This window comes from Lichenostomus cassidix, chromosome 1Aa (genome assembly GCF_008360975.1).
Source record: "Lichenostomus cassidix isolate B80296 chromosome 1Aa, HeHo_3.0, whole genome shotgun sequence".
Classification (NCBI taxonomy): domain Eukaryota; kingdom Metazoa; phylum Chordata; class Aves; order Passeriformes; family Meliphagidae; genus Lichenostomus; species Lichenostomus cassidix.
Genome location: NC_139480.1, coordinates 42,679,210 through 42,692,210, shown reverse-complemented (window position 1 = coordinate 42,692,210; position 13,001 = coordinate 42,679,210). Strand labels below are relative to the sequence as shown.

General features: G+C 42.7%; 1 protein-coding gene across 2 annotated transcripts in view; it reads left to right on the top strand.

The window, feature by feature from the left end:
* The first annotated feature begins 7,233 nt into the window (after positions 1-7,233).
* The window catches only part of EEA1 (early endosome antigen 1), a 67,679-nt gene continuing 61,911 nt past the window's right edge, over positions 7,234-13,001 (top strand). For both annotated transcript variants that reach the window (XM_085046481.1, XM_085046472.1), the window contains exon 1: positions 7,234-7,395. In XM_085046481.1, the coding sequence (XP_084902607.1) occupies positions 7,372-7,395 (24 nt within the window). In that variant the 5' untranslated portion in view covers positions 7,234-7,371. The remainder of the gene's footprint in view (positions 7,396-13,001) is intronic.

Here is a 13,001-nt window from a genome sequence, read left to right as displayed (position 1 = left end):
CAAGTAGTTAAATCACCACTGAGACATTTTGCAAGTTGCATGATTTTATTTGGTTTTGTAATCTTAAATCTTAAATTGCAAAAAAGTCTTTATATGATGCTTTTCTTGCTTTCGTTCTAAAACTTTCTGAGGCAGAGATGGCCCATGCTATAGCCTTCTACAATATATAATACCCAATTTTGGAGGAACCATTTCTGTGCCAAGCTGGAAGTAAGGAGTGAATATTTATTTTTGGAGCAGATACATCACTGGCATTGCTCTTACAGCTAATAATCATCTAAGAAAAGAGAGGTATAGAGACCAGGCTGTGGTTACATGGCTTGGCAAATTGGGCAACCATAGATAAGAAAATTTACCAGCAAAAATTGCAAAATTCCATGTGTTGTGCAAATTTATTCTATCTAACAAAATGCATTAACATGGTTTTAAAGCAGTAACTTTCTTCTGGCCAGCTTTATAATGGATTTGATGTGAGTGATTTTTGCCTGCAATCAACTTACAGTCAACAGAAAGTATAAAACTGCTTTAACACTATAACCCACATTCTTCTTAGCTCAGATGATAGAGAAATTCAGTGGTGCACGTATATTTTTTACAGATTAAATTTGTATTGTTAGTTGACCCAGTAATGCATCTAGCTAGCATTAATGGAAAAGAGCCTCAGCTGTTGAAGGGTTGATCCTTGGTAACTGTGGAACCGTGTGGCATTTCATCATCCCACAGGAAATGCATATGTTACTCTTTCCTTCATTGAAACCCAGTGTGTCTTTGCCTTAGGCTTTGGTATATACATTTTATTTTCCGTTAATAAATTAGATGGTTTTTGGTGGGTTTTTTTTTTTGCTTCAGTATTTTTGAAATTGCAAATTGTACCTGCTCTGTACCAGAAGAAGATAAATGAAAGGTCCTACTCTTAATTTTTTTAGTGTGAATATTTTAGCTCAAAAAAACCCCCAAAAAACCCAGAAAAACCCACCCAACCAACCAACCAACCCCCCAAAAACCCCAACAATCTAAAAAAAGCCTTAACCAAAAAAGATTTTTAATCCTCCTTTACTTCTACCCAAGATTCTTCCTTATGTCTAAATCATTACTACAATTGCTACATAGACAGGTTTGGCTAGTACTGCAAGAAAATCCAGGGCTGGCCAGCCGGCATTTAGCAGTGTGCATTTAGCTGTACACCTTAAAAATAGCATTTTGGTTTCTAGATGCAGTAGACATCTAACATTAAAATACAAATCTGGAAGACATTGAGAGGTTAACTTTATAATAACAGATCCATTAAGCATTATGTAATTAGTGTAATGGTGTGGGTATATTTGTTTACTGTTTTAAGACAGCCTGTCAATGTCCTTTTATAGTTAAAATTCATCCTCTTTATTTAGCAGCCTGTATTCTGACCATTTAAAAATGTTCAACTGAATTGCTGATGCAATGCATGGACACAGTGACTTCCAATAAAGCCAACATTTATTACATCTACTTATAAACAAGGCTGTGAAAAAAACAGTGCATTAATGTTCACAGAGAGACGACAGGGTTTGAAGCAGTGCTGTATGGACCTTCCTATATTAAAACCAAATGAACCAAACAAACAAAATAACCCAGGCAAAAGCTTGTTATTGCACTTGGTTAGATATGTGTTTGAAAAAAACAGCCCATGTCAAACCTTCAGTATTTTTTGCAGTTATGCAGAGAAGTGACCAAAATAACACCCCTAACAGTTACCATTAAATCTTCAAACTTTAAAATATTCATCCATTGAAAATTCACCTAGTGTTTCTGCTGTAACTAGGAAAGTCTCACTAAGGTTAAATTTAGTAGTCGGTAATACTGACATGCAACTGATAATTATTTCCCCTACTTCTTTCATTTGGCATTTAAACCATTTTGCTTAAAAATCTTTAAAATAGTCTCAAACATGCCTAGACTGATGGAGATGAGTAAGTTTGTGTCTAAGAGGAGGAAAAGAGGAGCTACATATGTATATTAGCACGTGCCAAAGGGAACAGATAAGTAACCCCAAAGAATCTGTTATTGAAAATATTTTAATTTTACTCTGCAGTAGAATTCCACAAAGCCCCGATTTTGTTCCTTTTGACCCATTTTCTGTGCCATTTACTGGAAAGTGCCTAGGAGAATTGCCAACAAGTCCTAACGCCTCTGGAGTAATGGGATCAGAATGGCCATGGTATCACCACACTTTTTATGGTGGAATTTGAAAATGTGTTTCTTTTGTGGCAGACTTTCAACTTTATGCCGAATAATATCTTAGCTGAGGCATTTGGCAGAGTGCTCTGCATGACTCAGCAGCAGATCTTCTCCATCTCAGATTTTGGTTACATTAATAACAGGTTTAATTTTTACATGAACTTATACATATTTATGATTTAAGTTGCCTTGCATGCTGCTGGGCTTTCTCTAGCTCCAGTGCCTGTCTCTCTGGCTACTCCAGCAAAGCTACATGGCATATGCTACGCAGGGATTCAGTATTGAGGTGGACAGAAAAAGAATAAGTGACTGGAGCAATTTATTTGTTGTTAATTGAGATAATTCTGTTATTCTGTCCTTAATTGGGGTTTCCTAGGGAGATTTGTGCAAATTTTACAACGTTCAGGTTCTGTAACATTACAATGAAATCATGACTTTGAGCTCTTGGATTTGGTATTAATTCTAGCCATGCAACCTTTACTAGTACACACGCTCATTACTCGTGCAAGTAATTGCAGTGACTTGAAAGAGGCTCTCTGTGGTGCAGGCAGCAGCCTCCAGTCTCCAGCTCTTTGTTAGAGACATCACCACAGAGTCAGCCTGCTTCTAAAGCAGCTGAGCAAACAATCTCTAATACATGCAGGGTGAAGTACTGGTGCTCTGGCCAACCTCTTCAGTACCATGAGAGAAGAATTGAAGAGCTGTTGTTTTTCTCTGCAGAGAGAAGGAAGTGCATCAGGAACCCTTGGTGATTAGTTCAAGCATAGACTAAACTACCCTGTGAGTTTTGGCTAGCTCCTTAAGAAAGCAGAGGTGGCTCTTGTGCCTTTCAATGTCCTTTCCCCCTGCTGCCCACTGCACAGCTTTTGAACCCATGGAGCTGTATACCTCTAAGCTGAAATGGGCATAGGTATCTCAAAGGCAGTTACATTTCTTGGATTTTTGACAAAATTAATGACTAGGTTGAGGTGAAAGATCCATGTTTGTGTTACTGGAAAGATCAGCAAGTCAAGCTCCTGTGCAACTCTGAATTCACAGCACATCCTGTGTGGTGGGGATCCTCAGCGGCCTTGGAGAGACAGAAGATGAAGTTTCTGTAAAGGTAAAGCTGTGACATGTTTTTCATGGGACAACAGACTTCATGCTTTCCACTGCTGATAAATCATTTGGTTATGACCTAATTGATTACCAATAAGTTTACAAATTTACTAAATATTAGACTAATATTTGACTCTTCTATAACGCTTTTCATCACAAAATTCCAGTATCTTTTCACCATAGCGAGATAGCAGTATTTCCTGTTTTGTAGCTGGGGAGTATTACACAGAGGACTGTTTTTGGGCTGAGTACAAAATTGCACACAGTTCCCAAGTCTAAGACTAGTGGCCGAGCCACTGATTAATCTTAATTTGTTAACGCCAGTTAAAAACCAGCCTAAATATTTTTTCAGATTAAACTCATTTGTTTCTGTGAGTAAAGCTGAGGGGGAGACAAAAGGTCAGTAAAAAAATCCTGAGAGTTCAGTCTAAACTGTCAAACTCTCTTGAAGGCAAGACATATGCTATAATTTTAATACTTAGCTATTTTTTATTTTAAAATATATTCAATGTAAATAGTAAAACGAGTAATAAATATAGATTTTCATAATCTGAGAACTCTGAAAAGCCTTTTGGCTGTTCTTAATATCTTAGTTCTCCTGTGGCTGCTGTGGAGTAGATGTACCCTATATATGCAGGTGGCAGGCAGGGAGGGACTGGCAGCTGCCAGCTTTAGCACTACCTGGCAAGGTCTGTACCCCCATTATATAGCAGTGATCCATATGTGCTGCTAAATAGCCTGCCTTTGGTTGAAAATACATTCTTGCCCAAATATACACTTCATACGTTTTCCAAATTTTGTCATATTCTTTTCATAGAATCATAGAATCATTAAGATTTGTAAAGAGCTCCTGGATCATTAAGTCCAACCTTTGAGGAAATATCACCACATAAACTAAAGCATATCCTTTAAACAGTGTTCAACTGAGTTTCATAGAGCTCAACTTGAAAGGAGAGAGCTTCAGACAAAGATATGGGTAAATTTGAAAGCTACTTGCTGGAAGTATATTAACAGCACACAGTGACAGTCAAAAATGTAGAGTTAAAGAGCTAGGAAAAGAAAACCAACCAGAGGCTGATATCTTTTATAAATAGGATACTTAAAAACAACAGCTTGAAAAAATGGGATACTTTTCCAATGCAGCACATCGTGAACCAAAGGAGCTTGTGACCAAGAGATTTTGAGGTCAGGAATTTTACATGACTGAAAATAGTCATCTGTATAAACACTGAAAACTTGTAGGACAATAAATAGCCCAGAAACTCATGGGCCCTAAGTGTAAGCAAGTACTTTGCATATACCACACGTGTGCCTTGCCATTTTGTACCAAGTGACAGTGGTTCCTTGTTGCCCTCAGCTGGGGTAGAAGACTGTGTGAACATCAATTCTTGTGAGCCATGGTCCAGAAATCATTTATTTGACTATATGCATAGCCATTAAAAAAAAAAAAAGAACAAAACCCCAAAATCCAACAAAACGTTGCAGTTATCTATTGGAAGATCTGAGAAGTGCTGGTGCACACTGGGCCTTCCTAAATACTGCTTGTACAGTCAAAAGACTGATTTCAGTTCTGTACTGAAATAAAAAAATGGTGGCTTTGACAGATATGCAAGAGGTTGTTGTAGTTCAGACTTTTAGCCTTCAGCTTGTGTTTAAAGGATAAATACCTGTTCCCAGCTGGTTTTAGAAAAATCTTTGCTGTGATTGTGTTCTAAGACTTTCTACCACCAATGGACTCCTGAGAAAGCCACCTTTTACCCTCCTGTCACCAAACCCTTAACAGAGTTTATGAGCTTGGATGAAAAGAAAGTTTACAGCTCCCATGCCTGATGACAAAGCCTATATTCTAACAACCTGAAAATTCAATATTAGGAGAGCATACGATATGAATTCATGGGCATTACCATACACAAAATAATTAAAACTAAGGACTTCTAGTAGAAATGGGAGAGATTGTTTTTTTTTTTTTTTCCTCTAGATCTCTGCCCCAAAGGTGAATTTTTATGTTCATTCTCTGGTGTGGAGTAAAGGCAGTCACACTGCAGACTTTCCTTACAGGCAGGATTCAATATGGTCTCTCCTCTCCCTGGCTACCTATTTAAATGTGTAGGAACTTAATATCTTTGAGCCTTATCTAGCTCTGTTGTATTTGACTGAAATTGGCCCATAGATTAACAAGTTACTGAGAGAATGATGGTTGGACAGGGAGACAGGTGCATGTGTTCAGTCAAACATCCACACAAGAAAAGGATCAAACTTTCCTTGCAAGCCTTGCTAAGAAAATCCTCCTCTGACATAAGACTTTTAACTAGTGTCCTCAAATCCCTATCACTTTCCTCTGAGCACTCAGGAATTGCTAACCTAGGAGAGTAAAAACCATGCTACAAAGTTTGGTTGCTTAAGTTACTTGGGTCTGGCAAATTGAGCACTCCAGCAGTCTGTTGTGTAGGCTGTCACTTGTTTTTGTTGAAATATCTGGTAGTCATATACTAAAATTTCAGTCACATCTGATTAGATTCAGGATAAATATCTATGGCCTGCCTAAATATTTAAAGATCTGTACAGCTGTACAAAACCAAGCTTATTCCCATTATTAATCCCAAGTACAAAACTCAGAAACAAACCTAACTGCCAATTTTCAAAGCCATTTTATACTATGGACACATGAAAATGATGTCACGGGTGTGACCAAAGTGATGCTCATCAGCTGAAGCCATTACCAAGTGCTCTTAACCTGCCTCAGTTGTGGATCCTGTGACATTACCATGAAACACACTGCAGCCTGTAGCTGGAGCAAACTGAGTCCAGACACATCACGCTGCCGTGCTGCAGGCCTGCAGCTGTGGCAGCCAAATCCTTCTGATCATGTGCTCACAACTCACGCAAAGTCTGAGCGTTTTAGAGTGCTTAGAAATGTCAACTTTTGAGTGGAAAAATGATTTTTATCTTTACAGCACAACTGGTGCTCTGCTCTGCTACTTGTTCTAGTCGGCACAATTAGTCATTGACCAAGTTCATTATTTACTGGTGACCCTTTGTCTGGCATCCAGCAAGGGAAAGTTGCAGCTTTTGGATAAAACAGGGAACTGTAACATATTGAGTTATGTATTCTAGAGGGTACTGGTATAACAGCAACTCTCCTAACTCTCCCGACTGCTGTGGGGTTTTGCCTCAGGACCTACAGATACAGATCCTTTCTCAGCATCAAACTGATGTTGTACTTTTTTTTTTTTTTTAACGTAGATGTGTTTGTGTGAGTAAACTGTTCTTTTCTGATCTTTGAAAAACACCTAATGGGTCATGCCACAAAGTCGTCTTTTCAGCTGAGGGCTTGAAGCAAGGAGCTGCTTCATCAGACTTAAATTTCTGGTTAATTATCCAAACAAATTTGCTTCAACAATCCTCGGTGAACGCGTACTTCTCAGTACTTTCAGTGGCGCACGAGTAACAAAGTAACACGGCGCTGGCGTTAGCGCTTTGCCTCCTCCTGCGAGCCCTCAGCTGCAAGATCAAACTAGTCTTTTTGCACCTCTCGGTCGATGCCGGATTGATGGCAGGAGCAAGGGGCCCGCGGCTGTCGGGAGCCTGGGGCACCCCTGAGGGCAGAACGGCTGAGGGCAGAGACACCGGCGCCCTCCGTTCTCCCCCGCGCTGCCCTCAGGACGCCTCTCGGGCGGCGGAGACGCCGGCACAGCGCAGGGACGCTCCGAGAGCTGCGGCGCTGGGCCCGGTGCCCCGGAGAGGAGTCCGGCCCGGGCCCCCGCGGAGGCGATCGGGGCGCACACCCCATCCCGTCCCGGGGTAGCCCCCCGCCCCTCTACCCGGTTTCGCCTTCCCCCGGCTGCCCGCGGCCGGCTGCTGGCCGCAGCCCCGTCCCCGCGGGGCCCGCCCCTCCCCGGGGCGGAGCGCGGCCCTGCCCCGCCTCCCAGGCCGCGACGGCTGTCACGGGGCGATCGGGCCGCACCGGGCTCCTGCGGGGCGGGGGCGGCGCAGCGCGGGGCCCCGCGGCTTCCCTTCGGCCTGGCCGCGGCCGCCCGGCGGCATCTGCGCTCTACCACCATGTTCAGGCGGATTCTGCAGCGGGTAAGGCAGCGAGACCCGCCCCAGCGGCGAGGGCGGCGTGCCGCGCCGCGCCGTGCCGGTGCCGCTTCCTGGTGCCGGCCGGGCTCGGAGCTGCGCTCCCCGCGGCGGAGCCGGAGCCATCGGCCCTGCCCGGCCCGTCCTGCGGCGCACGGTAGGGGTAGGGTCGCGGCGGCCCCGGAGGCCGTGAGTTTGCCAGCCCTCGCCTCCTCCCCTGGGGACGGCCGGAGCTCCGACGGGACGGGCCGGGCCCGCCGTGCCGGCTGGGGGCGGCGCCGTGTCCCGGGCTGGGCGGAGGTGCTGGCGGCGGGCGGCTCCCCGCGGCCCGGCCTGTCGGAGGGGCGAGGGGCGGCCCTGGCCGGCGTGGCTTCTTCCCGTAGCGCCGCGGTGTCTCCGCCCGCCGCCTGCGCCCGTCGCCGCGGCTGCGGCCGCCCGCGCATAGGGTAGGCTCAAGGGAAGCCCGGCCCGGGGAGAGCCGCCGCAGGGACCCGCGGTGATTTCCTCGGGGGCCGGCAGGCAGCGGGCTCACGACGCCGAGAGCCAGCCCGGCACCCACGGTCCGGCTGCCTCCCGTGTTTTAGGAACCGGCTTTTCCGGCAGCTCTGCCTGGCTCGACAAGCCGAGTTGTGACACCCGTTTATGAAACCCTTCTGGCTTGTCCGGATCCCCTGCCGGTGCCGGTCTCTCGCAGTTCCCCTGCGGCTCGGGCGGGAGCTGCAGGGAGCTGGCGCAGGGCAGTGCCGCGTGGTCTCGGTCCGGCCGGGGGATGCACCGGAAAGGGTTGAGTCACGGCGGCGGTGGGCAGGCAGCGCTCAGCCCGCACCTCCACACAGCCGTGTCGGTGTCACGCAGGAGGCGCTCAGGGATAGAGGGAAAACCTGCTGCTCTCCCCGTTTGATCTCGTGCTGCTTCCAAAGCGTGCTGTCTGCGTAACGCCTCTGCGAAAGAGTGTTTTATTGGAAACGCCGGCGTGCTTTCCTTATCTGCCATTCAAAGAAGCGTTGCTACAAGAATGAGAGTTAACATAGGGGAATAAAGTAAGCATGCCGCCAACTTTTTCAGTGTAAAGCATACCTCAGATTGTTTTTCGGTCATAGAGCCTGAGCAGGTGAAGATCTTGGTCTATTTGGAGCTTCGTGTTTACAAGGAAGAACTTCCTTCCTGAAGTTTAATGGGAAACCCTTCTAACAAGCAGGGAAACTTAGTACGGACCTAATTAAATATTGGCAGCAGTTAACTGGGTGTTTATTGGTCCTGAGAAATACCAGGCCATCAAGGGAAGCTGTGAGAGAGCAAAAAGCTTGATACAGTGCCAAAGGATATTTGCCCCTAAGTATGAATTCAGTTAAACATGTCTTATGAAAATCTAAAGTAACTGCAAAAGTTTCTATGTGAGAAACAGACATCTTTTCCAAAAAGATTGAACAAATAACTATTCTCCAGTTGCTCCTGAAAGTTACAGGATTACAAAAGAGCTAATTGTCAAGAAAGGTGGAACAGACTTCTTCCTGCTCAAAACTTAAGTACAGAAATGACAAGATTTTTATAGGTGTTTATATTTTAATTGCTGAAAATACCTTTGCTTTTAAAAATCCACCTTCTGTTAAAAGGGCATTTTATAAAAATGTTTAGGCATTTTATAAAAATAGTAATTGCAAGTACAACCTCATACACACATGCCATTTTGACTTGCAGTCTGATTGGCAAACTGTGAAAAATACTTCTGCTGTACTTTGGTATTAAAAATGAACCTTAAGTTATGTCAGATATTTTCATGAAGACCATAGTTATTAATATCTTTCATGTGTTTCATGCAGTAATCTGAAGGATAAGGAACCTCCTCTTGACCCTTTTATTGTGCATCATTTGTATAGCTGGCAAAACCCCCCTGCCTTGCTGTCACTGAAACATGGTTTCTTGCATATCTGTTTGGTTTTTTATATGGTTACAGGTGATGCCACCCTTTCTAGCCAGAGAGCAAGTCATTAATTGTAATATAACTTGAGTTATGAAAGTATGTTTTTAAAAAAAGGAATCACTTACTACATTCCTTTTCGTTGTAACTCAGCTGGCTGACAAGTTGCAAAGGAAGATGACAACAGCTACAAAGATATGGTTTATAGTGTTAGTTATCTGTTTGAAATTCTAATTCCTGAAGTTTCAAAACATCGTATGTTTCTTTTTTATACTTCTTCCCTATCTTGATCACCTTTTTATTTCTTCTGCAGTTGTAATATCTGTTTATAAAAGCATCTTCACAGTGCTTTGACATATTTCCAAAGTAGAAAGTATTATATACTGAACATTACTCATTTAGTTTTTGAGGTTAGTATCTCCATGCTGTCTTCAACTAGCTCCTCATTTTAGGTCCTGTCCCTACAACTTGTTTGTATATTTTATGTATATTTTCAACATGACATCTCAGGGATCCATTTTGTATGTTTGCACTATATGGAAACCCCCTTTCATACATTGTTACCACTTCTTGGTTTCATGCATTGTTCATAATGCTGATCTAGAAAAAGGTAGTCTTTCCCAAAAGGCATCTGTGTGGAATGTCCGAGACACAACTTTCCTGCTCAAATAGTTTGATTTTTGTCAGCAGATTCCTTGGAGAGCAGTCTTTTCTTTATTGTTTTCAACTCTGAATGCCCTTTGTGGGCATTGTGTCATCCCTCTGTTGTTAATCTACTAGTGGGACAGTGGCAGTTGCCTCTGGCTTGGTAAAGCAGAGCTCACTTCTTGTATTTGCAAGGCATTTGTTTTCAGCTGATAGAAAACTCATTACTTTGACCTCCTTCAGAGCCTTCTTCCCATTGCTCATGATTTTTTAGTGAAAGTGTGACTACTATTTACATTAGTTTTTGTGTTCTTCATTTGTCTTTAACTTAGTGTCTACAACTGTTGGCAGCTGTGCAGTGTTTGGGTGCTCTCTATTGCTCTCTGTGCTCTTCTATTGCTTTCTGTTTCTATCTGATGCTTAAGTTTTTGGCCTTGAGATCTTGGTGTCTAGGGGAATTCAGGAATTTGGAGGCATTTCTGTAGCTCAGGTAGTACAGTCACGTTTTCTCTTACTCCAGCTCAGGCACAGAGATATTTACTTGTCTGAGATCATTGCATGTCATGTCTGACTTAAAATTTTCTTTTTGCATTTAAAATTGCAGGGCTTGCTAGATAGCATATTTGCTTGGATAGATGCTGAAGTGCAGCTGTGCTTCTGCCCTCTCCTCAGGAGTCAAAGGGAGCATGTGTGCCTCTTCCTGGGCACAAAGTCTGCTTGTGTGAAACTGGTGGCATGATGGGAAAGAAGAGTTTTATGCCCTGTGCAGTCAGGAGTCATTTCATTTTACACAGTCATAAAGTAGCATCACACTGCTTTAGAAATAAATGGTGTTACTGTTCTGTATGGCAAAATACCTTGTTCCTGGCACTGAGAGTTCTTTAGCAACGAGGGCTTTGGTCTTCTTACCTTCTCATTTTTGTATCTTGTTTGTTGCTTCAGAACCTTTTTATGATTGTAGTAGTACCCTTATATAGTAGTTAATTCTGTGCTGGGAAAACTGTTAAATCTGTACTTGTTCACATTTTCTCAAGGCTTTATGTATCTTTTCAAAGTTTTTAATTTATTCTGAATTTAAAATTGCTGAAAAGAGTATTCTAACTGAAAGGAATGTAGCTATAGACAGATAAATGACTATGCAAAAATGACACGGTAGTGATCCATATTTATACTCTCTCATTTTAAAGCATTAACTCAACTCAATCATTATATAATTTTCTATTCCTTTTCAGAAAACAAGCTGCAATCATTGTCATCCTTTTAGTTGTTAATGATGTTTCTTTATATTAGCTCACAGTTTTGAGAAAACACAGAGAACAGCATTATGAAATTTAGCATATTACTTGTACAACTCTAGGGCTAGCAGTAAAAACATATGCTTCTCTGCAAAGTAAATGAATATAAGTGACAACCAGGAGAGAAGTATGCTGATCAAAGATTAACTTTGCATCAGTCTTTCATCAGTCTTTCAACTCCAGGTATGCCTTCAAGTGTCAAATGTTAATTTCGTAATTGTACATGCACAGAAGCCTGTGTGGAAATCTCTTTTTTTTGTCTGGGATTAGTAAGTCATTCATTTGCTCCTCTGTATAGGCCATCTGAAAAACAAAGAACATCATTCTAAGGCTTTTCTTAGATCACAAAGTCCAAATTGTTCAATTTTTTGTAATTTTTTTTAATGGAACGTGATACCACAGTGGTACATGAGCCATTTGTGTGAACCAATTTGATGATGCAGTGATCAATTAAAAAAGGACATTCCCAACCCCTCAGTCTTTATTTGGCTGGTGAAGGATGTTTAAATTACATTACAACCTTGAAAGATAAGTTAATTGCATTTTTGATCTTGGCTTCCATAACAATCATCCAGTCTTGTATTTAACTTTTCTTGCTACTCTTTCCTGCCCTCCCCCCTTCCCTTTGCATGGCACTCACCAGAAAGTGAGTGTCACCATTTGTGCTAAGCTTTCTAAATCTAGCTTGGAATTATGCTTTTTCTTTTCAAGAGCACACATTGGTTTTTGAAAGGTTCAAAGGATTTTACCAGGTACTGTGTAATAATTTCAGTCATACAATACGTGCAATAAGATTTGACATCCAGTGCTTATTAGTGTGATTATGGCATGTCTGAAGTGTTTAATAAAGCAAATACTTTAATCAACCATGGAGTAATAACAGTGTACAGTGGAGTAATAACAGAAGTGCTTGCATCCTGGAGGTTGTAATAATCTCGAGTTTGTGGTGCTAGAGCTAGCAGAACTTAATATGCAGACCTCATTGCAAAATGGAGTCAGCTCTGGGGTGAAATGAGATGGGCAATTAACAATGTACAGTAATGTTGTATAAGAAGTTATGATGTGAGGTGAAGAAAATATTGTGTTAATGATTGCAGAAGATTCTTGAGTTTGGGACAGAATGATTCATTAGGTGTGCTGAAAGTGTATGGCTGAGGTATTGCAGAAGTGGAGGAAGATGCTGCCTGTCTAAAGAGATAGTTGGATCATATTAGTGCCACTGAAACATTAGATGCAGTATTCTAACTTACCTGTCTTCCTGGCAAACCTGGCTGCACCTTACCATTTGTTTTAGATATTGTTCTTCTGACTGTCAATGGAACACAATCCACATGTTCATTAATGGAGTTAACTTGTATTTCAAAGCTTTCCTGCAGGATGTGTGTTTCTGTGGGCAGCACTTCTTGGGGCAGGAAGGGAGCTCAGAAGCTCCCTAGTCTGAGCTCCTGCTGCGAGCAGGACCAGCTTGGAGGTCAGGAGCAAGTTGGTTGGGCCTGGTCTTGCACTGGAAAAGTTGTTCTTTACATCCAGTCGGAATCTGTTGTTTCAGTTTTTGTGTCTGGCCTGCCCACTGTGTGCTGCTTAGACCAGCTTGGCTTCCTCTTTTTGGTGGGTTCTTCATGGGTGATGTGGCTGCTGTTTGGTCCTCTCAAAGCTGTCTAATTCCAGGCTGAGCCAGCCCTGTTCCCTCAGCTTCTCCCACAGGGCAGATGCTTCATCCCCAGATGTGTTGGTGGGCTTTTGCTAAACTCACA